This window comes from Amyelois transitella, chromosome 14 (genome assembly GCF_032362555.1).
Source record: "Amyelois transitella isolate CPQ chromosome 14, ilAmyTran1.1, whole genome shotgun sequence".
Taxonomy (NCBI): Eukaryota; Metazoa; Arthropoda; class Insecta; order Lepidoptera; family Pyralidae; genus Amyelois; species Amyelois transitella.
In genome coordinates, this window is record NC_083517.1 from 403,938 (window position 1) to 429,575 (window position 25,638).

Below are 25,638 nucleotides of genomic sequence, written 5' to 3' on the forward strand. Positions count from 1 at the left end.
CCACTAGTAATAATCTGTAACTTTGTTGTAATATGCAATACTATAAGTTTGTCTTAATATGCGTTGCTTTATATAAATAGCTATTTTGACTTATAACCAATTTAATTCTTACAAAATATAGCATGACATATTAACATATATTACAGCTCAGTGTATGAGAGGCTTAAATTCCAAACTTTGATTACGTTCGAAATGTTTTGTTCGGGCCGAAACGAACGCGCCAGTAGCACTGAGCGTCGAGAAGGCAGCGCACGCGCACCTCAGCGTTTTGTTATCGCTATTGACCTGTTGCGTTTTATTTACACGGTTAATGCGGGTGAATAAACATTATTAGACAAAAATTGTAAAATTATTATTTTTAAACGTTGTTTTAATATTTTTTTATTAAAATTATAAGTGTATTTGCCTAACAGTTGATAGTTTACAAACTTTCACCGGATTTGAGAGTACTTCTTTGAGGTAAGATTATGTTTAATGGTAACCTTAGCTCGAGTGCGTTAAAACAAAATAGAGATTAAGTAATTATATTTAAACTAAACCTAAAAATAAATAATTGTAATGGAGTAAATTTAAGCATAAAATTTGATGAAATAGTATTTCTTTTTAAAGTTTTCTGTTACCTATTTTTATCAATGTTGAGTGATAGTAAACATTTGCCTAAACATCGATAAGTAATTTCATGTTATGTAGGAAAGTTTCTACAAGGTCCCTGTAGCGATAGAAATAATTATTATCAATAGATTGTATTGACATCGATAATTTTGTAAGTATTTAAGTGAAAGGTCACTCATTAGAAATTACGTTTGATAAATATCAGGTAGATAAATTATAACTGTCAATAAACCAAAGACCCGTAAAAGTGATGAATAGAAAAAAATAATTTTATTTTCAAAATTGGATACAAGGTATCACTTATTGACGTCACATAACTCTAATCTAATTATATCTATCTACTACCGCTTCCAAAACGCATGTGTAGAAGAAGCATAACAAACTACACTGCAGCATTTTTACCGGACGTCAATTAATAAATACAGATAGATCTCTTAAATCTAAATCGTGGACGAATGCACATTGTCTACATAAAAAAATGTGAATGGGTATATAACTAACTAAAAAACTGTTCTAAGTTAAACTAACTATCGCCTTTCTATTTAAATTTCCTCCCACCCTGAGGTTGACTGGAAGAGATTGCTTTAGCGATAAGTCCGCCTTTGTACCTCATTGCCTGTGTTTTTTTTTCTGTTTTACTTTTTCTTATGGTGCAATAAAGAGTCTATCTATCTACGAGTAAGATGTTTTAATATGCTCAAAGAAACATATTGTTACATCTTTACCCCTTGAGTTATTAAAAAAATCTGAAACAATGATCTACTTGTTTTTAACTAATTTTTATGTAAGCCATATTTTTGTTTACTTAAAACTAACTTATAAATAGTGGACCAAAATTAACATAATTTTCATTAACACTAAAATAACTTCAAAACAGTAAGTAGTCAGTAATTAGTTTAACTTAACTATGTTACAAAAGTAAATTCAACAATAAAAACTTAGTCACGGCAACATACACACATACATCATATAATCACGTCTATATCCCTTGCGGGATAGACAGAGCCAACAGTCTTGTAAAGACTAACAGGCCACGTTTAGCTGTTTGGCTTTAAGATGGAATTGAGATTCAAATAGTGACAGGTTGCTAGCCCATCGCCTAAAAGAAGAATCCCAAATTTATAAGCCTACCCCTTAGTCGCCTTTTACGACATCCATGGGAAAGAGATGGAGTGGTCCTATTCTTTTTTCTATTGGTGCCGGGAACTACACGGCAAAATTAATAAAAATACCAGTAGTAATCGCCCTTTGGAACTAATTCTCGCTTCTACCTGCTTTGACACCGATTATGGTATGCGCGTACGCCTATTATGTGAACCATTCTTCTTATCTCAAAAAAATAAAACTCCGTTTGCCAACCAGTGAATGTTCAGACTAAAATGAACTATATTACTCTGCGCATTAGATCAACTATTAGTTGTGCCATTTTTCTATGAACGAAATGACAAATAAATATTCATGTTCTTAAGATATACGAGTAATGTAAAAATAATTCAAAGTTAAGTAGAAATGTATTTTTTGTTCGAGTTTACGTAAACACTTCAAGGAGGAGCTAAATTATAATCCTAAAAAAGTGCCGTGTGGTTCGCGCCATTTAAGAATAGGACCATTCCATATCTTTCCTATGGATGTTGTAAAAGGCAACTAAGGGGATGGCTTATAATCTTGGGATTCTTCTTATACATAGGCAAAGGGCTAGAAATATGTCATTATTTAAATCTCATTTCCATCATTTAGCCATACAACTTTCAGTCTTTCCAAGACTATTGGCTCTGTCTACCCCGCAAGGATATTTTCATTGGTGCCGGGACCCGCATGGCACTTACACTTTCATAAAAGAATATTAATTTCATCTTCCTAAATATTATGTAAGACTTTTACGTTACTGACTGACAGACAACACACAGCTCAAACGACTGATTCTTGTAACTTGAAAATTGGCATGAAGGTTTCTTATGTGGTCTACGGGTGCACTTAGAGAGGATTACCTTAAATTCCCGTGGGAACAGGAATTAATGGGATTTTTCGTTTAACGCGTTCGGAGCCGCGCGGGCTACTCGTAGGTACAAAATTTACTATCTACTAATTTTTAACTTTCAATTTTTATTACAATTTAAGTGTGATTCGTACAAGTTTGGGTGGGATTTCTTGGATGTTGACATGTACAGTCTACTGCTAAGAAACTTATACTCCTATTCATACAATCCAAAACCAAAGCCCGCTCAAGTGTCTCTGCAATTGACTGTACATTATTTATGTCCAAATCAAGTTTCTGTAAATTTTCCTGTACTTTGAGTAATTGTAAATTATTGGTTTCCTATCACATCATTCCCTGCATCAGTTCGTTAACTTCTGATATTTTCACCTTTTCCAAGGCAAGGACGAGAGGGTCGGAATCCGCTCGGCATTTATACTTTACAAGTGCAACGATCTCTTTTTATCAAATTTACAACCACGGAGAGATTGAGGAAAATAAACAAATTAATCAGAGGATTTACAATAATTGCCGTGTGGTTCCCGGCGCCAATAAAAAAAAGGACCTATCCTTTTACCACTCCCATCTTTTTCTCATTGATGTCAAAAAGGCGACTAAGGGATAGATAGGCTTATAAACTTGGGATTCATCTTTTAGGCGATGGGCCAGCAACCTGTCACTATTTGAATCTTATTTGTATCATTATGGTGAACGTGGAGTTTTAGTTGTTACAAGACTGTAGGCTCTGTCGACTCCGCAAGGGATAAAGACGTGATTACATGTATGTATGAATGAGCCCTAAAGAGACAGTCGTATGTCTCATACTGCCTTCTAGCTTCTGCGCCGCGCTTTCCCTGAAAATTGCCAAATAAAAGTAGCCTATGTTACTCCTAAAAGTTTTTTTTCTAAGTCTGTGTCAAATCACATCAAAATCGGTACCGTAGTTTTTGAGTTTGCCAAACAAAAATAAAAATCTTTTCTCTTTATTATACTAGTATTGATTCATAGTTATGGTTGAAAGTTCAGCTCACACCAAAGACAATCAGACAAAATCAGAAAAGTTAGAATCATTCATATTTAATTATTGTAATTTAATTGACATACATATAGTCACGTCTATATCCCTTGCGGGGTAGACAGAGCCAACAGTCCCGAAAAGACTGAATGGCCACGTTCAGATGCTCGGCTTAATGATATAATTGAGATTCAAACAGTGACAGGTTGCTAGCTCATCGCCTAAAAAAGTATCCCAAGTTTGTAATCCAATATTAAATTAAATTAAAAAATAACCGTGCAGGTTTCCTCACGATGTTTTCCCTCACCTCATAATAATCTTTTGACGAATTATAAGGAAATTATAACCATGAATACAAACGTTTCTTTCCTCCGAAAAAGGATAGAAAAACATCCGATAATGATGTATAATTAGTCGAATATTTGCAACATCCTTTATTATGCTAACAACATAGTATTAGTTTCACGTATTTTTAATGAACACACCTGTATTAGTACATTAACAAAAATGTTTAGCAATTAACTAATTGTTATTAACAACAAATTTATCACTCTTTAATTTGTTTACACAAGTATGGTAAAGAGTTTAGATTTTTTTTTGGGGTTTGTAAAGATTGCTTTTAAGGTTCTGTGTCTAAAAGGTAAAGACGGGACTATGACTAAGACTCTGCTGTCTGTCCGTCCGTTTATCTGTCACCAGACTGTATCTCATAAACCGTGATAGCTAGAAAGGTGATTTTTTTTACAATTTAAGTATTTCCGTTGCAGCTATAACAACTAATACGTACAAAAAATTAAAAAATAATATTAATCCCATAAAATAAACGTGTGTATTCCGTATTTTCTTTTGCTCAACATTTAATAACAGTAACAGGAAGACGTTTAAAATTTTCACATAATATTATTATATAGACATACAGCTGAACGTGGACTTAAGACTAAATCTTTTCAAGACTGCTGTCTACCCCGCAAGGGATATAGACGACGTGAGTATATATATACATACATACATATAATCACGTCTATTTCCCTTGCGGGGTAGACAGAGCCAACAGTCTTGAAAAGACTGAATGTCCACGTTCAGCTATTTGGCTTAATGATGAGAATTGAGATTCAAATAGTGACAGGTTGATAGCCCATTGCCTAAAAAAAGAATCCTAAGTTTGCAAGCCTATCCCTTATATGTATATGTATATATGTATGAATATTTTCCCAAAATACTAATGCGTGGATCAATACGAGTATATCTATGACATCGTATCTCAAACATACACCGCTGCACTGTTGGCTGACATCCAAATGTCAATAACACAGAGCACTGCACTGTTCAGCTCTTCAGTGCTCTGTGCCCAGCAAGATGGCTTCCAAAGTCAATTGATATTTCTATAATCGCCATTTACGACACACGTATTTGTATATTGTAAGCGAAAGTTGCACATAAATATGAAAAGTTGCGCGATTTTTTAACGCAATTGAAGAGTGGCGTGTGTAATTATCAGTTCGCCTTTTACGACATCCATGGGAAAGAGATGGAGTGGTCCCATTTTTTTTGTATTGGTGCCGGGAACCACACTGCACTGTTCGTTCGAATCATGTTATATCTATACTAATATTATAAAGCTGAAGAGTTTGTTGGTTTGTTTGTTTGAACGCGCTAATCTCAGAAACTACTGGCTCGAATTTTAAAATTATTTTTGTGTTTAATAGACCGTTTAACGAGAAAGGCTTTAGGCTACATAACATTACGCTGCAACTATAAGTAGCGAAGAAATAATGGAAAATGTGAATAAAACGGGTAAAATTATTCCTCCTTGAGGGCTTCAATGATGCCCAAATTAACTATTCCCCGCGGACGAAGTCGCGTGCACAGCTAGTCGGTTATAAAAACAAATCCTACTAATATTATAAATGTGAGAGTTTGTGAGTATGTCAGGATGTCAGTTACTCTTTCACGCAAAAAATACTAAACCGATTACGATGAAATTTGGTATGTAGAGGTAGCTGAAGACCCAGAATAACATATAGGCTACTTTTAATCCCGGAGCTCCCGCGGGATTGATTGTTAAGTTATGATAGGGTTTCCACGCGAACGAAGTCGCGGGCTGCCTCTAGTAATATACTTACAAATGTTTTTATGAAAGCGAAAGTTACACATCAATATAAAAAGTAATAAAGTTGCGCTATTTTTTTATCGCAATTACAAAGATGGCGTCACATCTATTAACAGTTGATAGAACTCATCATCATGTTTGCATAGGTTCTGCTTCGTTAGCTATTTAGAACTATAGCAAAATCAGCTAGAATATTCTTGACCGGTGCCCTAGAATAGATTTTTGCGAAACTTCATTCATCCACTCAATACCTGTTACAATACAATTCTCCAGATACTGATAATGAAGATAAAATATATGTTTATAATCCATTAAAAAAATATAATATAAATTTTTTTCAATCTTGTATAAATAAATTAATCTGAACAATATATTCTCTCGTCCACATTTTTATTCTAAGTTTGGATAGTTGCGAAGTTGACGTTGTTGAAGAAAATGCTGCAGTGCAGTTTGTTACCGCTTATTCTGCACTGACACCTTGAATCGGCAGTTAACTTAGGTTTAAGTAATTTATTTAACGTCAACCAATGTTGTGAAATCAAAAGATTTGACTATTATTAAGCGATATGTACTATCCTACAATAATGAATAAAAAAATATTGTGTTTTTTTTTTAATTTTGAAGTTATGACGTCACACACAACCGGGACTAACACGAGGATATTGACCATATAATGACCAATGATTACTATAAATATAATTAAGATTACCTATTTACTAACAATACTGTTTCTTTCCAGACTCGAATGGAACGTACATAGACATAAAATACACTAGACACGTCAACTAGATCGGGAATGACAATACAACGGAACATTTTACAAGTGATTTGTTGTAACAACTGACTGAATATGACGAAGATCCAAGATAACTTGTCTGGACATGGCAACAACAACGTGGTTCCTCTCCTGCCGAGGTCTACGGTGGAATTGGAGTTCAAGAATATCACTTGCTCTATGAACATATTCACCGTAAACCGACTGAGATATGGTGAGCTCTTAATTTATTTATTGTTTAATTCCTGGGTGTGCCGTGTGGTTCCCGGCACCAATACAAAAAAGGAATAGGACCACTCCATCTCTTTCCCATGGATGTCGTAAAAGGCGACTGAGGGATAGGCTTATAAAATGCGATCCTTTTTTTTAGGCGATGGGCTAGCAACCTATTTGGATCCCAATTCCATCATTAAACAGAGCAGCTGAAAGTGGCCATTCAGTCTTTTCGGGACTTATGGCTCTGTCTACCCCGTAAGGGATATAGACGTGATTATATGTATGTATGTTCTTAGGTGTATCTACATTATGTCTACTCGTTGACTATGCTCTTTCGGTGAAGCAATTTTAGTGAAACAATGGGCAAAGCAATAGTTGAAGACATTATTAAATTTACTGATACATATTTATTTATCAACATACGTCATAGCGCTCTAAATATAAGTACGATTCGAGGAAAAACACAAGTGAATTTCCTCGCCAAGTGTATTTGTGTGTCTCAAACTTGACAAAGGAACTAAAAAGAATAGGCGTAACCACAGAAAACTGAATTCTCGTATATTAAATTGTTTATAAAACAAACATTTTATTAATTTAATTTTTTTAAGCAGATATGTAATTAAAACAACAGTGAATACTCATACTCGTTAAAGCAATTAAGTCGACGTTAAGCATTACACATAAATTACTACGGCTTCAAATGCGCGGCTGTAGAAGTAGCAATGAAACAAACTACACTGCGATGACTTCAATTTACAAATAACCCTCCTTCTATCACAGTCGAGTTATAGACCATAGACGTTGCCTTAACTAATATAAAATTTGAATATAAAATTAAATTGTTAACCTGTCAATGTCAATTCTATAATTTAGCAATTAGAGCTAAACGTGGTCTTTTATTCTTTTCAATGCTGTTTTCTCTGTCTACCCCGCACGGGATAAAGACGTGACTGTATATGATTATGCAAAGACAATAAGATCATGGAACAATCTGTTCTTTATTGGGCATATCATGAGTCACTATCATAGACTGACATACTGCGTCCCTAAGTTTTAATACTGGTTGCATTAGTATCTATATTTGTACAATATATTTACTATTTATATTAATTAACGTCTGACCTATATTACTGATATTGGAATTTTTACGATTCCTTCAATAAATTTGTGACACAATGGGCGATTACCAGTACGTCCATCGTTACCTATAAATCTTTTGTACGTAAATGAAGTTAAGCGATATTGATAGATACATCTGTTTCTTGAAAAAACATAAAAATCGGAGTTACTCCTATATTATTTCGATTTTTGTGATAAAAAATTAATAGAATTTAAAATAACCTGTTTTTTTGCTATAATCCATAATTACTTTCTTTCATTCAATACTAATATAATATAATATAAACGAAAGTCTTTCTGTTTGCCTGTAACACTTTAACGGCTAAACCGTTGGTCTGATTTGAATAAAATTTTGTTTAGATAAACTTTCGACATTCATCTCTGCTTATTAACTTTATCCAAAATACATACATATAATCAAGTTCTTATTCGTAACGCTGTAGACCTCAGGGTAAGATAGAGTCACAGTTTAAAAATTCTGAAAGGCAACGCTCAGCTGTACGGCTTCATGATAGAATTGAGATTCAAACGCCCTACAAGAGGGATTCCAAGTTTATAAGCCTATGCCTTAGTCGCTTTTACGACATCCATTGGAATGAGATGGAGTGGTCCTATTCTAAAGAGCCAGGGACACGGATTTTATCTTTATTAAGTTACCCAATAAAATGTTCTTTTAAGAAAAAAAATAAAGTTTAATTGCTGATATGCATTTTTGGACAAACATACGAACAAACAGTAAGTGAACTGGTAACTTTACATGTCGAATGTCGACCTAGTGACCTACTTCAGAATTCTAGACTCCTTTTTTAACATCAATTACTACAATTGAAAGTACTGATTGAACCAGATTGAAACCGTGTTATTGTCTTATTGATTTCAATTTTCACTGAACAATGATAATTAAACTATGAAAAGAAAAACCGTGTATGTCGTGTGGTGCCGGGAACCACACGACATACACCAATACAAAAAAGAATAGGACGACTCCATCTCTTTCCCATGGATGTCGTAAAAAGCGACTAAGGGATAGGCTTACAAACTTTGGATTCTTTTTTAGGCGTTGGGTTAGCAACGTATCACTATTTAAATCTCAATTCTATCAATAAGCCAAATATTTGTGGACATTCACTATTTTCAAGACTGTCTACCCCGCAAGGGATATAGACGTGACCATATGTATGTATGTATGTATGAAAATAATAAGGAGAAAAATAATAAAAACACATAATTATATTTCTAGCCCATCGCCTAAAACAAGAATCACAAATTTATAAGCACATCCCTTTGTCGCCTTTAACGACATCCATGGGAACGTGATCCTATTCTCTTTTTTTATCGGTGCCGGATATATTATACAATACTAATACACCTTTGTTTACAAGTAGGTTCACCAGTTCCCAACAGGTAAGACGAATTTCAATGACGTCAATGAGACAAGCCATTACTAAAGTCAGATTACAAAGTCAATCAGCAATTCTCGCTACAATCGCTTGTGGTTTTAAGAAGCACTCTATTATATATTTCTTTGCCTTATAAATTGGGTTTTTGAGAACTCATTACAATCATGTGCTGTGTGATTCCCGTGCACTTAAGAATAAACCACTTCCTTTACAATGGTTAACGTAAAGGCGACTAAGGGATAGACTTATAAATTTTGGATACCTCTTAGAGGCGATGAGCTAGCAACCTGTCACTATTTGAATCTCAATTCTATCAAATCAAACCAAACAGCTGAACGTGGCATTTTGACATTATTCAAGTCTGTTGGCTCTGTCTGCCCCGCAAGAAATGTAGACGTACTGTATGTATGTACGACTAAGAAAATATACAAGGAGAGTGAACGGGAATATTGGAAAGGGAAGGCCAAGACGAACATACTTTGAAAAAATCGGGGATGTCCTTGTAAATTAAAAATCTAATTAATTTTTTATTGCCGTGTGGTTCCCGGCACCAATACAAAAAAGAATAGGACCACTCCATCTCTTTCCCATGAATGTCGTAAAAGGCGACTAAGGGATAGGCTTATAAAATTGCGATCCTTTTTTTAGGCGATGGGCTAGCAACCTAATAAACCTATTTGGATCTCAATCATCCATCATTAAGTCGAGCAGCTGAACGTGGCCATTCAGTCTTTTCGGGACTATTGGCTCTGTCTACCCCGTAAGGGATATAGACGTGACTATATGTATGTATAAAATTTTTATTTTTATTTCTTACTTAGCAGACAGAGCCCGCGGACAAACTGAAGACTTTTTACAATTAAAGAAATTTATTCTCATAAAAGAACAAGAGGATTCCGAAGTATATAAGTCTATCCATTAGTCGCGTTATACGACATCCTTAGGAAATAAATAACTCCATTTATTTCCCAAGGATGTCGTATAACGCGACCAAGGGATAGACTTATATTACCACTCGGATAACCACTCGGTTTTACAAGTGCCGGAAATCACACGGCACATTTATCTTAGTCAACCTGCTTTCATTCATCCTCCATACATCCTAATTTCTTCCTATTAATATTATGAATGCAAAAGTTTGTGAGTATGTCAGGATGTCAGTATGGATGTTTGTTACTCTTTCACGCAAAAACTACTGAACCGATTACGATGAAATTTGGTATGTAGGTATCTGAAGACCCAGAATAACATATAGGCTTTTAACATATACTTTTTATTCCGGAGTTCCCGCGGGATTGATTCCACGCGTACGAAGTCGCGGACGGCATTCCCTTTTCTATTCCTGTCAATATATTAGTATCTTTAACTAAACAAAAACCTGCCAATTCTAAAACCTTATCAAATTACGACAGTTCGACTCTCATTATACATCTATACGTAATCCGAATAACACAAACGGTTGCAAAATACGAGTATTCCGGTTCGATTCCTACGTCACGGAGGCTTTCGACACCAGCCAGCCAGCTTTGACATTTGGTGGTGTAACCATTCTCTCCTATTTTGTTGATGTCGACTAGAATCATCAACAACACTAAACATAATTTAATGAAGGTATTACATTCGGACACGATTTAGATTTAAGATGATCTATATTTGTAAATTGACGTCCGGTGAAAATGCTGCGGTGCAGTTTGTTCCGCCGCTTCTTCTACGTGCGCTTAGGAAGCGGCAGTAGTTATAATTAGATTTAAGTGTGACGTCAATAAGCATAAAATAAAATAAAACTATTCTTTTGGCTTAATGATAGAATTGAGATTCAAATAGTGACAGATTGCTTGCCCATCGCCTGAAAGAATAATCCCAAGTTTATAAGCATAATCCTTAGTCGCCTCTTACGATATCCATGGGAAAGAGATAGCGTGGTCCTATTCTTTTTTATATTAGTGCCAGCACATATATAATCATTTATCATGATTATTTATTATTATCCATTTATATGTATGTATATAAATATCGTCATGTTTAAATCACCGATGGCAAAAATAAGAATACTATCCCAGCAACTAGAGAAATACTGAGCGCCAAAATCAATACTTTCACTCAAAAACGTTTTGGAAGATAAGTTTACTGATAAATAATACATTTTATGAAACTTCTGAAATATACATACATATAATCTCGTTTTTATCTTTTACGGGATAAACCGACCTAATAGTTTTACAAAAACTTTAGTCTTTTCAAGACTGTTCTGTTTTTCAAGGCCACATTCAGCTTTATGACTTAATTATGACCCCATCGCTAACAAAAAGAATTCCTTTCTTTATAATACTTAGTTACTTATGGCATAGTTTAGCTTACCAAGTCTAATCTATACTAATATTATAAAGCTGAAGAGTTTGTTTGTTTAAACGCGCTAATCTCAGGAGCTACTGGTCCGAATTGAAAAATTCTTCTTGCGTCGAATAGACCATTTATCGACGAAGGCTTTAGGCTGTAAAACATCACGCTGCAACTATAAGGAGCAAAGGAATAATGGAAAATGTGAAAAAAAACGGGGAAAGTTATTCATCCTTGAAGGCTGCAATGATGCCCATAATAACTATTCCACGCGGACAAAGTCGTGGGCGTAGCTAGTATTGTATAATATGGTTATTAACCGTAGGGCAAGCCGTAACTAAACCCTCACTATGACGTAACACGATGTTACCAGTTAACTTTACGAATGTTAAGACAGAAATCAGTAAACTAATCGCTCCGTGATCACCTTGTATAATCTTTGACCCAATTTGACTTATGACCTTCTGTGTGGCCGATACAATTCAATGTCAAATTATTTCTATTTCCAGCATTCTTTTAATTGAGAGTAAAAAATATTATTTTAGAAATTAGGTTTTTTTAAATACTTTATTTTAATTTCTAGGGTTAGTGGATTTTATTTTGGGCTGTTGTTCTGTGTTCCTCTTTATTGGAAACCACGGATTCGCGCAAATCGAAATACCAGTTAATTTCCCTTCCCGCGGGAATCCCGAGAAATCCTATCTTAGTTCACCTCTAAACCACATTTGGAACCTACATGACGAATTTCAAATCTCGACCTTTACACTTTTCCATTTCTAACATCAAAATATTTAAAACCTTTAAAATAAGAAGAAAATGCTGCAGTGCAGTTTGTTACCGCTTCTTCTGCACTGACGCTTTGAAAGCGGCAGTAAACTTAGTTTTAAGTAATTTATTTAACGTCAACCAATGATGAGATGATTGGACAATTATTAAGCGATATGATAGTATCCAATAATAATGAATAAAAATTATGAATTTGAAATAAAAAATAAAATTAGATGCAATTATTAATTCGTATGTTTGTTATAAGGAAATCCGTAGCGCAGAAAACCTACTAAGTTTTGAGAGAGTATTTATTCAAATTCAAATTCCAAAATGTTTTTTTTTCATGTTTTTGACGTCAAATAAAACAAAGTTTCCAAACTGTCAATATTCAAAGTTATAATTAGAATAGAAATGTGGACGAGAGAATAAATTGTATCCATTAAATAAAAAAAAAAAAACACTACAGTTTTAAACAACCAGCGGCCACCAAGATATGAATATTCAGCTTTTACGAGCCTCTTTATCAAACACGTGACAGAAACGCATACAAGAAAAAAAAAACGTGTCTCAACACGTGGCCAAACGTTACCAAACATACAAACAGGTAAAATTTGGACATTTGTCGTGGAACCGTGTCAAGGAATAGAATGAGTGAGCCAAAATCCGCTAATCATATTGTACTGCGTAAACGTTAGATAGCGTGGTACAGGCGATGAGAAAATATTTTTGAAACAAAATAAAAACTTTTTTACAGTACTGTACATAGAACCGCCTCCAATCGACATCCTCCATTTTTCATAGTTGGTTAGATTTCTATAACCTCCTAAGTGTAAAAATCACCTTCCTGAAAACCGCATCAAAATCAGGTTCAGCGAATGTATTTATATATACAGGTTAAACTGAAAACCATCTTTTTCATTTTAAAGGCGGTTTAACAAGAAAAATGTAATTGAGACATTTGAATTTGGAATTGCAGACATTAATATCAAAATGGATGTCACAGAAAACGGCATTTCCATTTGTGGATTTGTAATACTGACAAATTGAATACAAAAACTGAAAAAAAAATCCGTTGGCGCTTAAGAAGAAGCAAAATATATGTACGCGGGCTTCTTTCACTTTCCTTTTAATCAGAGATTCAGTTTTCACTACAGATTTTACATTTTTGACAGATTTTACTTCATATATTTTTTAATCTCTACAAAACTGTTCGTCAGATTATGTCAGTCACTTTACCTTTTTAACAGATTCTCGATAACACTTGTGCATTCAATTGTACATGTTGCGACATCCATTCTGTCGCATATATCACATTATTATTATGTCAAATGTAAAATTTCAAAATGCTTGTGTCCATACTGACCATATCTATATGTGGCAATGATTTTCCATTGACCATTCTGACGTCACATGTTATCATTGATTAGAATCGCCTTGACATTACATCGATTCAGCATGGTTATTAAGAGTGGAGTGTATGTCGAAACTGCCGGTGGCCGATAGGTTAATGTGTCCGACTAAATAAGCATGATACACAGGTTCAAATATTACCGCGACCAATTAGGTACTTATGACTCTTTTCTGAATTAAGTACATTAGTTCTTACGATTAAGTTTCCGCTTTGGTTTTTCTACTTATCAATTCCATCTGACCTCCGCAACTTTTGTGGATAATCCTGACCCATATCACCACCTTCATCATCATCATGGTGTTCTGAATGTGCAGGTTTCCTAAAATCAGCTCGGTAATGAAAATTACATTTCTTGAAATGCAGGGAAATGTGTAAAAATATATTATCTTTTTTTCTCAAAACCCACACGGCAAATATTCGTAGTGAATTGTACAATGCACAACTATAAATTAATTCATTACCCACACTATACTAAGAAGTAATACATCGCTAGATATGGATTCAGATAAGGGATAAGCTTAAGAATATTTATTAGCTTCCGAGTAGATGTTTGTACTCCTATGTATGTATAATTATGTATATAAGAACTACGTTTGATAAAACTACTTACATAAATATACAGTAAACCCACATATAATTTCAATTCAATTCAAAATCTTTATTGCATATCATAAAATACACCAGTTAAATTACATTTACTGCTTGTAAATAGGTACAATGTGAATCCTGTTGGGCTCGCAATTTTAAAATAATATATCCATGTATTATCGTTACATTGGCTAAAGAAGAAAAAGTCTATTTCGTCCTTACTTACATATTGTTACGTCTAAATCCGTTGCGGGATAGAGTGAGCCAACGGTCTTAAAATTACAGTAAAATCATGTTCATTAGTGGCTTTGAGATTCAAAAGTAGGTAGTAAAAATGTATTGTGTCTTTGTATGTTTTTGGTAAGAAAAGAAATAAACAAATAAAAGTTATTAAACTGGCTCTAATCTTCGACTTCGTAAACGTGAAATTGTGCTACTCTCTGTCCCCGTGGGGATTTCGGGAAATCCACTCTAAATGGCTCTTACTCTCCCTGAATAAACAACAAATTTCAAACTTTTAATGTGTATTTTTTTCAGCTGAACGTTTTTCGTTTAATCACAGTCATAAAGTCACAGTATATCTATACTAATATTATAAAGCTGAAGAGTTTGTTTGTTTGTTTGAAACTGGTTCGAATTGAAAAATTCTTTTAGCGTTGAATACACCATTTATCGAGGAAGGCTTAAGGCTATAAACATCACGCTGCAACTATAAGGAGCAAAGATATAATGGAAAATGTGAAAAAACGGGGAAAATTATTTATCCTTGAAGGCTTCAATAATGCCCAAAATAACTATTCTACGCCGACGAAGTCGTGGGCACATCTAGTATAGATATAAAATAATATAGCGAAAAAAATCGTCAGAAAAAACTAGAAGACAACAATAACTATACACAATGTTTAGCGTATGGAAATAAATTATTGAATAAACAATTTACCGTCGTGACGAAATTCAGACATCTTACCCAGCGGTAATTGTGCAAACATGCAATTTTCATTTGAAGCTGTTACCTAACCTAAAAACATTATAATCATCAAATTTTTAAGGAACAAAGTCTGAATAACTTGAAAATGCTACACTAGCACCTTATCATCAGATTGTTGATGTCATTAGAAAGTTTGTAAATCATTTTAAACGAAGCGGTCGTTGGCCGAACGGTTCGGACGCCGAATAAAATACGTAACGCGCCTATACACAGGTTCCAAACCCGACCATCTACCAACGACTCTTTATGAGATACTAGCGACCCGCCCCGGCTTTACACGGATAACATTTATACATATAAACCTTTCACTTGAATCTCTCTTTCTATTAAAAAAATTGCATCAAAATCCGTCGTGTAGTTTTAAAGATCTAAGCATACATACAGGGCAATCCCTTAAAGATGATCCAAAGTTTATTAGCTATCCCTTAGTCTGCTTTAACGACATCCATGGGAAAGAGATGGAGTGGTCCTATTCTAAAGTACACAAAACCGCTCGAATTAACGAACGAAATAACCATGATTTAAAAAAGACATAGTCTCTGACCACCCGTCCAGGAATGTGACAGGGTTATTGCAAATTCACAGACTTTAATCTCTAGTTGTACGGCCATCAAAACTTAATTACAATTCATTTCAATGAAAATGATAATCAGTAATTAGCGAATTGTACCTCCTCGCCTTCCTGTAATCTCAATTGGTTATCCGTTAATTGTAAATCTGTTAAAATTAACTGCCAGTTATACCTCATCTTTACCGGACTTAATTAGGACTTAGAAGCTACATTGTAATGTGCAGATCTGTTATAAGAATTCCGATTCAGCCAAGTTCGTGGCGATTTTTGCAAAATTATAAGACAATGTTTTACCTGACATGTAGTAGAGCGTTGATGGTCGAACCGGTAAGGTGCTCAGTTAAAATACGTGTCGCTTAGAAAGGCACAGGTTCGAATCCCACGTCGGCGATGTACCAATGACTATTTTTGAAGTTACATTAGTTTGAATACTAACCGATGCTCTTACAGCGAGGGAAAACATCGTGAGGAAACCTGCATATTCATGTAACTGGATGTGTAACCATGATCGATCCAATACTAGTTAGGTTCCCCTGCAAAGGTTGATGAAAGTCGCTTCGTGTAAAAACCTGACTCATCAATCCAGGATCCATGGTCAAAGGCGTACCCCGGGCTCCTCTCCAGCGTGGTGAGGATGCAACCGGGACTAAAGCCAGGAGGAAGCGAAGAGATTTGGTGGTCGAACAGTAAAGATATCCGAATGAGAAGACAGGTGCTAACATGTCAATTTCTAATGCGACCATGAACCAATGCCGCTTATCTGAACTATGGCTTATTGACGTCACATTGTTCATGATGCTCTTACGTTAAGGGAAGCCATCGTGGCGAAACTTGCACATTCAGGCAACTGGATGTGTGCCGTCTGGTTTCCAGCACTTTAGAATAGAACCACTCCAAATCTTTCCCATGGATGTGGTGTCGCATGTAATTGGGATTCCTCTTGTAGGCGATGGGCTAGCAACCTGTCACTATACCAATCTCAATTTCAATATAAAGTCATATAGCTAAACTTGGCCTTCCAGTCTTGTCAAGACTGTTGGCTCTGTCTACCCCGCAAGCGATATAGACATGACTTTATGTATGTATGAATGTATGTGGAACCATGATTCAATATGGGTTAGGTTATATTCCATGTAACGTTTGGAAAAGTCAAATTGGAGTTTGACTTACCCAGAGAACCCAGGCACCTCTCCAGAGGCATACATACATATAGTCACGTCTATATCCCTTGCGGGGTAGACAGGGCCAACAATCTAGAAGAGACTGACACGCCACGTTCAGCAGTTTGGCTTTAAGATAGAATTGAGATTCAAATAGTGACAGGTTGCTAGCCCGTCACCTTATATAAGAATCCCAAGTTTAAAAGCCTATCCCTTATCCATATCTCCAGAGGCACTAAAAAAATATTAACAAAATGGAAACCGATTTTTTGTTCTTTTATTTGCAACTAGCTTTCCGCCCGCGGCTTCGCCCACGTGTAATTCGGTTATATAAACAGGCTCCATCTTTTTCTATATCTACCACAGCATGAGGAATATAATTCCCATTAACAAACAAAATTTCTTGAACCATTTTAATTAGAAATTTTTTAACTAAAACTATATCTATGGAAATTAACTAAGACTAATAAAGTAACAAAGAAATGAATAAAAAATGAAGAATATATTAAAAAATCAACTCACACTATAAAACTTATCCAACACTAACTAAATATACCTACTATCAAAAATATCAAATCTAATCAACAAATCAAAAATTAACTGAAATAGAGAGTAAAATAAATTAAATAAGTCAAGTTAAAAGTTAATGAATCTAATGAATAATAATTTCAAATCAAAATATTTGTAGTGTGTAATATGTAGTTTCGCGTATGTCCGCTAGGGGCGCTGCTAAAATTACACGATAAATTAAAATATTTTACGCTACCTAGCTAAATGACGGTAACGAAACCATAGCGCGATCTATCTCGATGCCAACGCCATCTATCGAGCATCGAGACAACTCGTGATAGTTAATAGAGAATAAAATTCGGGTGTTTTATTTATGCATACCGATTACGCCGAGATTTATGGACCGATTTACGTGATTCTTTTTTTGTTCGGTAGAGTATACTTTCAAGTTGGTCCCGTTGTTACCTAGTCAGGATCTGATGATGGTATTCCAGGGAAATCAAGGGCAAACCTCAAATTTACAGGCAATTACGTTTTTGACAATTTCATAGATCTGTTTAAGTATTTGCGTCTGATAGTCATCATCCCATGTGAATGAGCTGATGATGGAAGGTACAACTACTCAACGGTTAGGAGTTGAAAGAAAATTCTTACGAAGTTATACGTACATGTGAGGCTATTAGGTTGACCTGATAATAAAAAGTAAATCTCATTAACGTTAAGAATTTAGGTGAAAATGGATGCGGACAAATTTCGTAGCTGTTTGTATGGGTAGTGTTAACACAAAATAGGGATTAAAAGGCGTGATGTTATTAATGTTATGCATGTATGTACATAATTATGTATGTTATTATGTATGTTAAAGAGACGACTGAAAGTTGTCATACAAAGTCTTTTTTTTTAAGGATGGGAAATCATCAAATGACCTCTCCCGCTCTGGGTGGAACGGAAGGGAGTGTCAGACTTTTACTGACTAAAACCCACCTCGTTCCTTCAGTTGCCCTTTGCGTTCCGGGGCCACGGTATCTCGTTAGAACTTTCCCGCAGCCCCGGCTCAGTTTATCCCGTTTCCCCCCCTTGGGGGTTGACATTTCAAAAATCCCTTCTTAGTGCTCACTTATGTTACTAAAGGAACCTCTGTTCAAAATCTCAGACTCCTATACCGAGCGGTTTCGGCTGTGCGTTAATAAATCAGTCACCCAATCGCACCCCCTATTGGAGATTCCCGCAATCACGATTGGAGGGTAGTTTGAAAAAACTTATAATGTCAAACATATTTACTTGCCTATGTAAGTGTTCATGCCAAGTTTCAAGTTTATAAACCCAAGGAATAAGATTTTTCATAGAAACGTTTTTACCCCTTTCCCCCCCCCTTGGGGGTTGAATTTCCAAAAATCCTTTCTTAGTGCTTCCCTACATATCCCAAGGAACCTACATTCCAAATTTCAGCTGTCTACGACCAGTAGTTTCGACTGTGCGTTGTCTGTCAGTCAGTCACTCAGTAACGGAAGAGTTTTATATATATAGATTATTTGCAATGTATCAGCGTGATACTCGTATGCCCCACGTATAGATAGCCCGTGTCATAGGTTATATCATTTTTCGGCACCATTCAGCCTTGCATTTATATCAAATTCTTTTACGTCTACAGATTTATCTGTAACAAACTTGTAAAAATGAATCTAGAAGGCCGTTACGAGACATTTTAGTACCAACTTAAAGAACACCTTCTTTTTAAATGGGTATAATATAAATATACCTATTGACGTACGAAGTTAGGAACAAACATAACTTTTGTAAAAGGAGAAACGCCTACAATCGATATTATCTTTTTTTTAAATCGGTTAAATTTATAAAACCTTCTCCTAATTGTAACAAACACTTTCCTCAAAACCGCATCAAAACCGGTTCAGCGAAACGCGAGATAATCCCGGTCACATAAACATACATAAAAACAAACTCATAAACATACATGTCAAAATGAGAACAACTTTTTATAAAGGCGGTTAAAAAGAAAAACAATATGTATTTAGTTAAAATAAACTCTTTCATTTCAAGAAAAACTATTCAGTAAAACTGAAATACTACATTTTAAATCAGGTTAAAATTTAAAGAGGTAGTCTCTGCCTACCCCTCCGGGAAAGAGGCGTGATTTTATGTATCTATGTATGTATGTTAAAAAAATCGAAGAAAAAGACCGTTGTCTCTGTCTACCCCGCAAGGGAATAGACGTGATTATATTAATGTATGTATGTTAAAACAAATCGAAGATGACACATTACGTCTGCCTATCCTCATTACCCACTCAGGTCATGCGGCGACTGCCTACCGAGCACATAGCTCACATCAGACTTGCAAATAGTTGCGGAAACACAATTTATGCTTCGACAGGTGACGTCAGCTCATTACCTGTGATCCTGATCTCTCATCACGAATGTTGATGATATTATTAAGATTATTTGAAATACAATCACCTGTGCCGTACCTACTACAAAAAAGAATAGGACCACTCCATCTCTTTCCCATGGATATCGTCAAGGGATAAGCTTATTAACTTGGGATTCTTTTTTAAAGCGATGGGCTAACAACCTGTCACTATTTGAATCTCAAGTCTATCATTAAGCCAAATAGCTGAGCGTGGCCTATCAGTCTTAAAGACTGTTGGCTCTGTCTACCCAAGGGATATAGACGTGACCATATGTATGTACGTATAAATTTTCATTTAATTCATAATTTTCTCTTAGATCTAAGAGCTAATTAATACCAAGTAGTTATCTAGGTCAAAACAAGAGATAGTCCAAGATTCTAATCCGTAACGATTATGTAATGTTTATTGCAATGAAAGTTACGACGGCTCATTTACTTACTAGATTGACTTTGACCGGCCAATTAATGTTTGTTACAGTCTGGTTAACCTATCACTGAACTTGTATACTTGTTTATGTTGCGTAACATTTAATTACTATACCTACGTGTAATGTTTCAGTTCTTCCTAGTACTTTGTGTACAAATTGAACAATACATACATACATATAGTCGCGTCTGTATCTCAGCAGTCTGCAAAAGACTGATAGGCCACGTTCAGCTGTTTGGCTTAATGATAGTATTGAGATTTACCTAAATAGTGACAGGTTGCTAGCCCATCGTCTAAAAAACGAATCGCATTAATAAGTCTACCCCTTAGTTGCCTTTTACAACATCCATGGGAAAGAGATGGAGTGGTACAATTCTTTTGTAAAAACCTAACTTAACTACTAATACTATAAAGCTTACTAATATTATAAAGAGTTTGTTTGTTTGTATGAACGGGCAAATCTCAGGAACTACTTGTTCGAATTAAAAAAATATTGTGTTGAATAGACCATTTATCGAGGAAGGCTTTAGGCTATATAACATCACGCTTTAACTATTAGGAGCGAAGAAATAATGGGAAATGTGAAAAAACCGGGAAAATTTTTGACCCTTGAGGGCTTTAATGATGCCCAAAATAACTGTTCCACGCGGACGGTGTCGCGGGCTCAGCTAGTATATATAAATACGTAGCAAATAGACGAAATACGTAATACAATGTAGAAAAGAAAATATAAAAAACCTCTAATACATACATACATACATAGAATCACGCCTCTTTCCCGGAGGGGTCGGCAGAGAAGAGAGCAAAGAGGTAGTCTCTTTCCACTTGCCACGATCTCTGCATACTTCCTTCGCTTCATCCACATTCATAACTCTCTTCATGCAAGCTCGGCGGTTTCGGGTACTCTTGACCTGACCCTTTACCAGGACGTCCTTATCAACCTCTAATGCCACATTTATCATCCAGATTGCTAAATAATGGAATGTCTCTTTAAAAATAAACACATTTAAATTACAAGTCATCATTTTGATGCCTACACGAGTGAACTTATTAACCCTAGTAATGACTTAGTCACAAACATTACAGTAACTATAAGTACTACTAACCGTAGCAAATAATTTCGCAAACGTTTCCTTAATGACTACAAAGTATATAATATCTCGTGTTATTACAATTAGAAGTATATAAAACACAAAAGTTTTTAAAAGATAGATAGGGCAAGTTCGGCTGTTTGGTTTAATGATAGAATTGAGATTCAAATAGTGACAAGTTGTTAGCACATCGCTTAAAAGAATAATCCCAAGTTTATAAGCCTATCCCTTAGTCGCCTTTTACGGCATGGGAACGAGGTGGAGTGGTCCTATTTTCTTTTTCTTTTTCAAATTATTATATAAAAAAGGGATGCATTGTTCCACGCAGGCAAAACCGCGGGAGTACTCACAAGTATGAGTATAAAAATATAATGTTTTGATCTTAAAAATGTCATTGACCTTCGTCAATGACCTCAGACGCGATAACCATCGGTTTGAACCAAAATATTAAACATTTGCTAGTAATTTTGTTGTAATTTTAACGAGTCAAATGAGCAAGCGGGCACTTTTTCACACGACGACTAATAATTTTAGTGATTTTATAACAACACTTGCTTATGCGCAGGGCTTCATTCCCGTGGGAAATTTCAGAAAAAAACGTAGACAACGTTACTCCCGAAGATATTTTCTGTATCTGAGCCAAATTTAGTGAAAATCAGTCGAGTAGTTTTTGAGTTTAGTCGTTACAAACAAACATTCAAAAATACAAATCTTTTCTCTTTATTATTAGAAAGGAATAATTTAGGATATTTATTTATATTCGTCCACGATCAATATTCGTAATTTGACGTCCGGTAAAAATGCTGCAGTGTAATTTGTTCCGCCGCTTCTTCTAAACCTGCGCTTTGGAAGCGGATTGACATCAATACCTTTGTGTCCTGTTACGAAAGTAATGTTACATATTTTAAAAAAATAAGTGATCTAAATTGATTTATATTTTTTTTAATATTTTGTGACATCACCGTTTCAGCAACACTAATGGTTTATCATGATCACAGACCATGTGTAATGTATGTGTAATGCGATGCGATAGCCAGTTAATGAATAGGCATGGCCTTTGACCCTATCCTGACTCATACATTATGCGTCTTATCCGGAAGAGCAGGCATAGACAATATCTTTCCATTCGCCACGATCTCCTGCAAACTTCTTTCGCTTCATCCACATTCATAACTCTCTTCATGCAAGCTCGGCGGTTAAAGTTACTCTTGACCTACCCTTTGGTAGAAACGTCTGTATTTCGATCAAGACATACATACATACATATGGTCATGTCTATATCCCTTGCGGGCTAGACACAGCCAACAGGCTTGGAAAGACTGAATGGCCACGTTCAGCTATTTGGCTTAATGATAGAATTGAGATTCAAATAGAGATAGGTTGCTAGCCTATCGCCTAAAAAAAAGAATCCCGAGTTTGTAAGCTAACCCTCAGTCGCCTTTTACGACATCCATGGGAAAGAGATGGAGTGGTCCTATTCTTTTTTGTATTGGTGCCGGGAACCACACGGCACGATCCCTACACACTTCTTTCGCTTCATCCACATTCATAACTCTCTTCATGCAAGCGGTTAAATTTACTCTTGACCTGCCCTTTGGCTAGGAACTTCTGTGATTCGATCAAGATACGTTAGTAAATAATATTTTTTTACGCAGAACGCCGGGACATCCTGAAGGGGGTGAATGGCTGTTTCAAGCCTGGAGAGCTGACTGCCATCATGGGTCCCTCGGGAGCTGGCAAGACCACGCTCCTCAACATCCTAGCCGGATATTTGTAAGTTTATTTATATTATTAACGTATCTTGATCAAATTAAGGACGTCCTGGTAAAGGGTCAGGTTAAAAGTACCCGAAACCGCCGAGCTTGCATGAAGAGAGTTATGAATGTGGATGAAGCAAAGGAAGTATGCAGGGATCGTGGCAAGTGGAAAGAGGTAGTCTCTGCCTACCCCTCCGGGAAAGAGGCGTGAGTTTATGTATGTATGTATGTAAGTATGCAGAGATCGTGGCAAGTGGAAAGAGGTAGTCTCTGCCTACCCCTCCGAGAAAGAGGCGTGACTTTATGTTATGTATGTATGTACGAGTATGTTATTAATATTATCCTAGCATTGTTTTATTCTAGTCTGTAAGTTTCGTATACTAATTTATTAAGCTGAGATTCTTCTTACAGGCAATGACCTAGCAACCTGTCACTATTTGAATCTCAATTCCATCATTAAGCTGTACAGCTGAACGTGACCTTACAGTCTTTCCAAGACCATTGGCTCTGTCTACCCCGCAAGGGATATAGACGTGATTATAATTCAGCTGCGGCTTCTCAATCATCGGTGAAAGTTCACATCATCCATGGTTGATAAAGAAATTTTTGTAAAACGGAAAATTTATAAACATGATAAAGTGTCGCTCATTGACCTTCCTTGGGAATCTTTCATGCGATAGATTTAATGATTATGAGGTATAGGTACCATATCTAAAAAAAAAAAAACGGAAAACCAAACGCCTTTGTCCAACCATCAAAATACCCTTCACATTGCTATACTTTTTCGCGCTTTCACAAATTTCTACCAACAGGACACGCGGCGCCAAAGGAGAGATTTCAGTGAACGGCGTATGCGCGTGCGCCTCCCAATCCACAGGCCGCGGCGGCGCGCGCTACATCCGCCAGCAAGATGACCTGCGCGCGCACCTGACAGTCTACGAAGCCATGTCTCTGGCAGCCGCGCTTAAACTGGCCGACTTCTCGCCTCAAGAGCGAAAGGAGAAAGTGAGTTTCGTAATTATTTGTATTGGTTAATAAATGTGACCGGTTTGGGAGGATTCAATTGAAACTTTTCAAAGAAATTGAAAGTTTAAAAACTGCTGTATGGCCTTGTAAAGTATGACAAGGATAAGATTTTGCCCAGTATTCATTCAGATGTCGTAAAAGGCGACTAAGGGGTAGGCTTACAACCTGTCACTATTTGAATCTCAATACTATCATTAAGCCAAAAAGCTGAACGTGGCCATTCAGTCTTTTCAAGACTGTTGGCTCTGTCTACCCAGCAAGAGATATAGACGTGACCATATGTATATATATAATCACATTGACAGGTACACGAAATCCTGGCCTTACTAGGGCTAAGCGGCACATCACAGACTCTGAGCAGAGACCTGTCTGGTGGACAAAGAAGACGGCTGGCGGTAGCTCTTGAACTGCTGTCAGACCCCTCGCTGCTGTTCCTCGACGAACCAACCACGTGAGTATCTTGTGATAGTTAATATCATGAATCTATACTCATATTATAAAGCTGAAGAGTTTGTTTGTTTGTTTGAACGCGCTAATCTCAGGAACTACTGGTTCGAATTGGAAAAATCTTTTTGCATTGAATAGACCATTTATCGAGGAAGGCTTTAGGCTATATAACATCACGCTGCAACTATGAGGAGCAAATAAATAATGGAAAATGTGAAAAAAATGGGGGAAATTATTCGTCCTTGAGGGCTTCAATGATGCCCAATATAACTATTCCACGCGGACGAAGTCGCGGGCACAGCTAGTAGTAGATAAGTTAGACCTCAAATGACATTGTTGTCGTTTGTCTAACTTGCAGAATGCAGAAGCCCATTTTTCTCAAGCATGGAAGTATTGTGACCTTTTTGGACTACTTTGGCTACCGCTTTCGTGAGAACTTCTGCGAGTAGGCTAATGGATCGTAGCTATTTGTAGTACATACATATGTACATGCATACATACCATCACGCCTGTCTCCCATTGCTACAAACCATACAGAGTCCAATTTTATAAGTTTATTAATCGCTTTTTACGACATCCATGGGAAAAATATGGAAGACATCGTAGATAGAAAAAAGGTGAATTAACATTGTTAAGGAAACCATAAGTAAGAAGTGAGAGTCTTTCATTCAATTTGGTGAAAATTGGAGATTAAAATCTATGTTACCTACAGCTCCCCCATCCAAGACAACTCTTACTCTTCATTCCTTAGTTTTGATGATTAAAATAAATCAAAGATTTAATTCATTTTACGAATACGATCATTCGGACTGCGCTTAACTTGAGTGTCTCATCAATATCACCTTCACATTTTCTTTTAGCTAAGATATTTGGATAAAAGAAGTCTTTATGTTCAACACTTCTATTTC

The 25,638-nt window shown here is 35.9% G+C and overlaps 1 protein-coding gene across 1 annotated transcript in view; it reads left to right on the plus strand.

Annotated features, from left to right (window-relative positions):
- Nucleotides 1–240: 240 nt before the first annotated feature.
- LOC106129170 (ATP-binding cassette sub-family G member 1) overlaps nt 241–25,638 on the plus strand; it is a 40,691-nt gene continuing 15,293 nt past the window's right edge. The window contains exons 1-5 of the mRNA XM_013327660.2: nt 241–459; nt 6,452–6,701; nt 23,156–23,273; nt 24,070–24,262; nt 24,589–24,734. Coding sequence (XP_013183114.1) covers nt 6,563–6,701; nt 23,156–23,273; nt 24,070–24,262; nt 24,589–24,734 — 596 coding nt within the window. The 5' untranslated portion in view covers nt 241–459; nt 6,452–6,562. The remainder of the gene's footprint in view (nt 460–6,451; nt 6,702–23,155; nt 23,274–24,069; nt 24,263–24,588; nt 24,735–25,638) is intronic.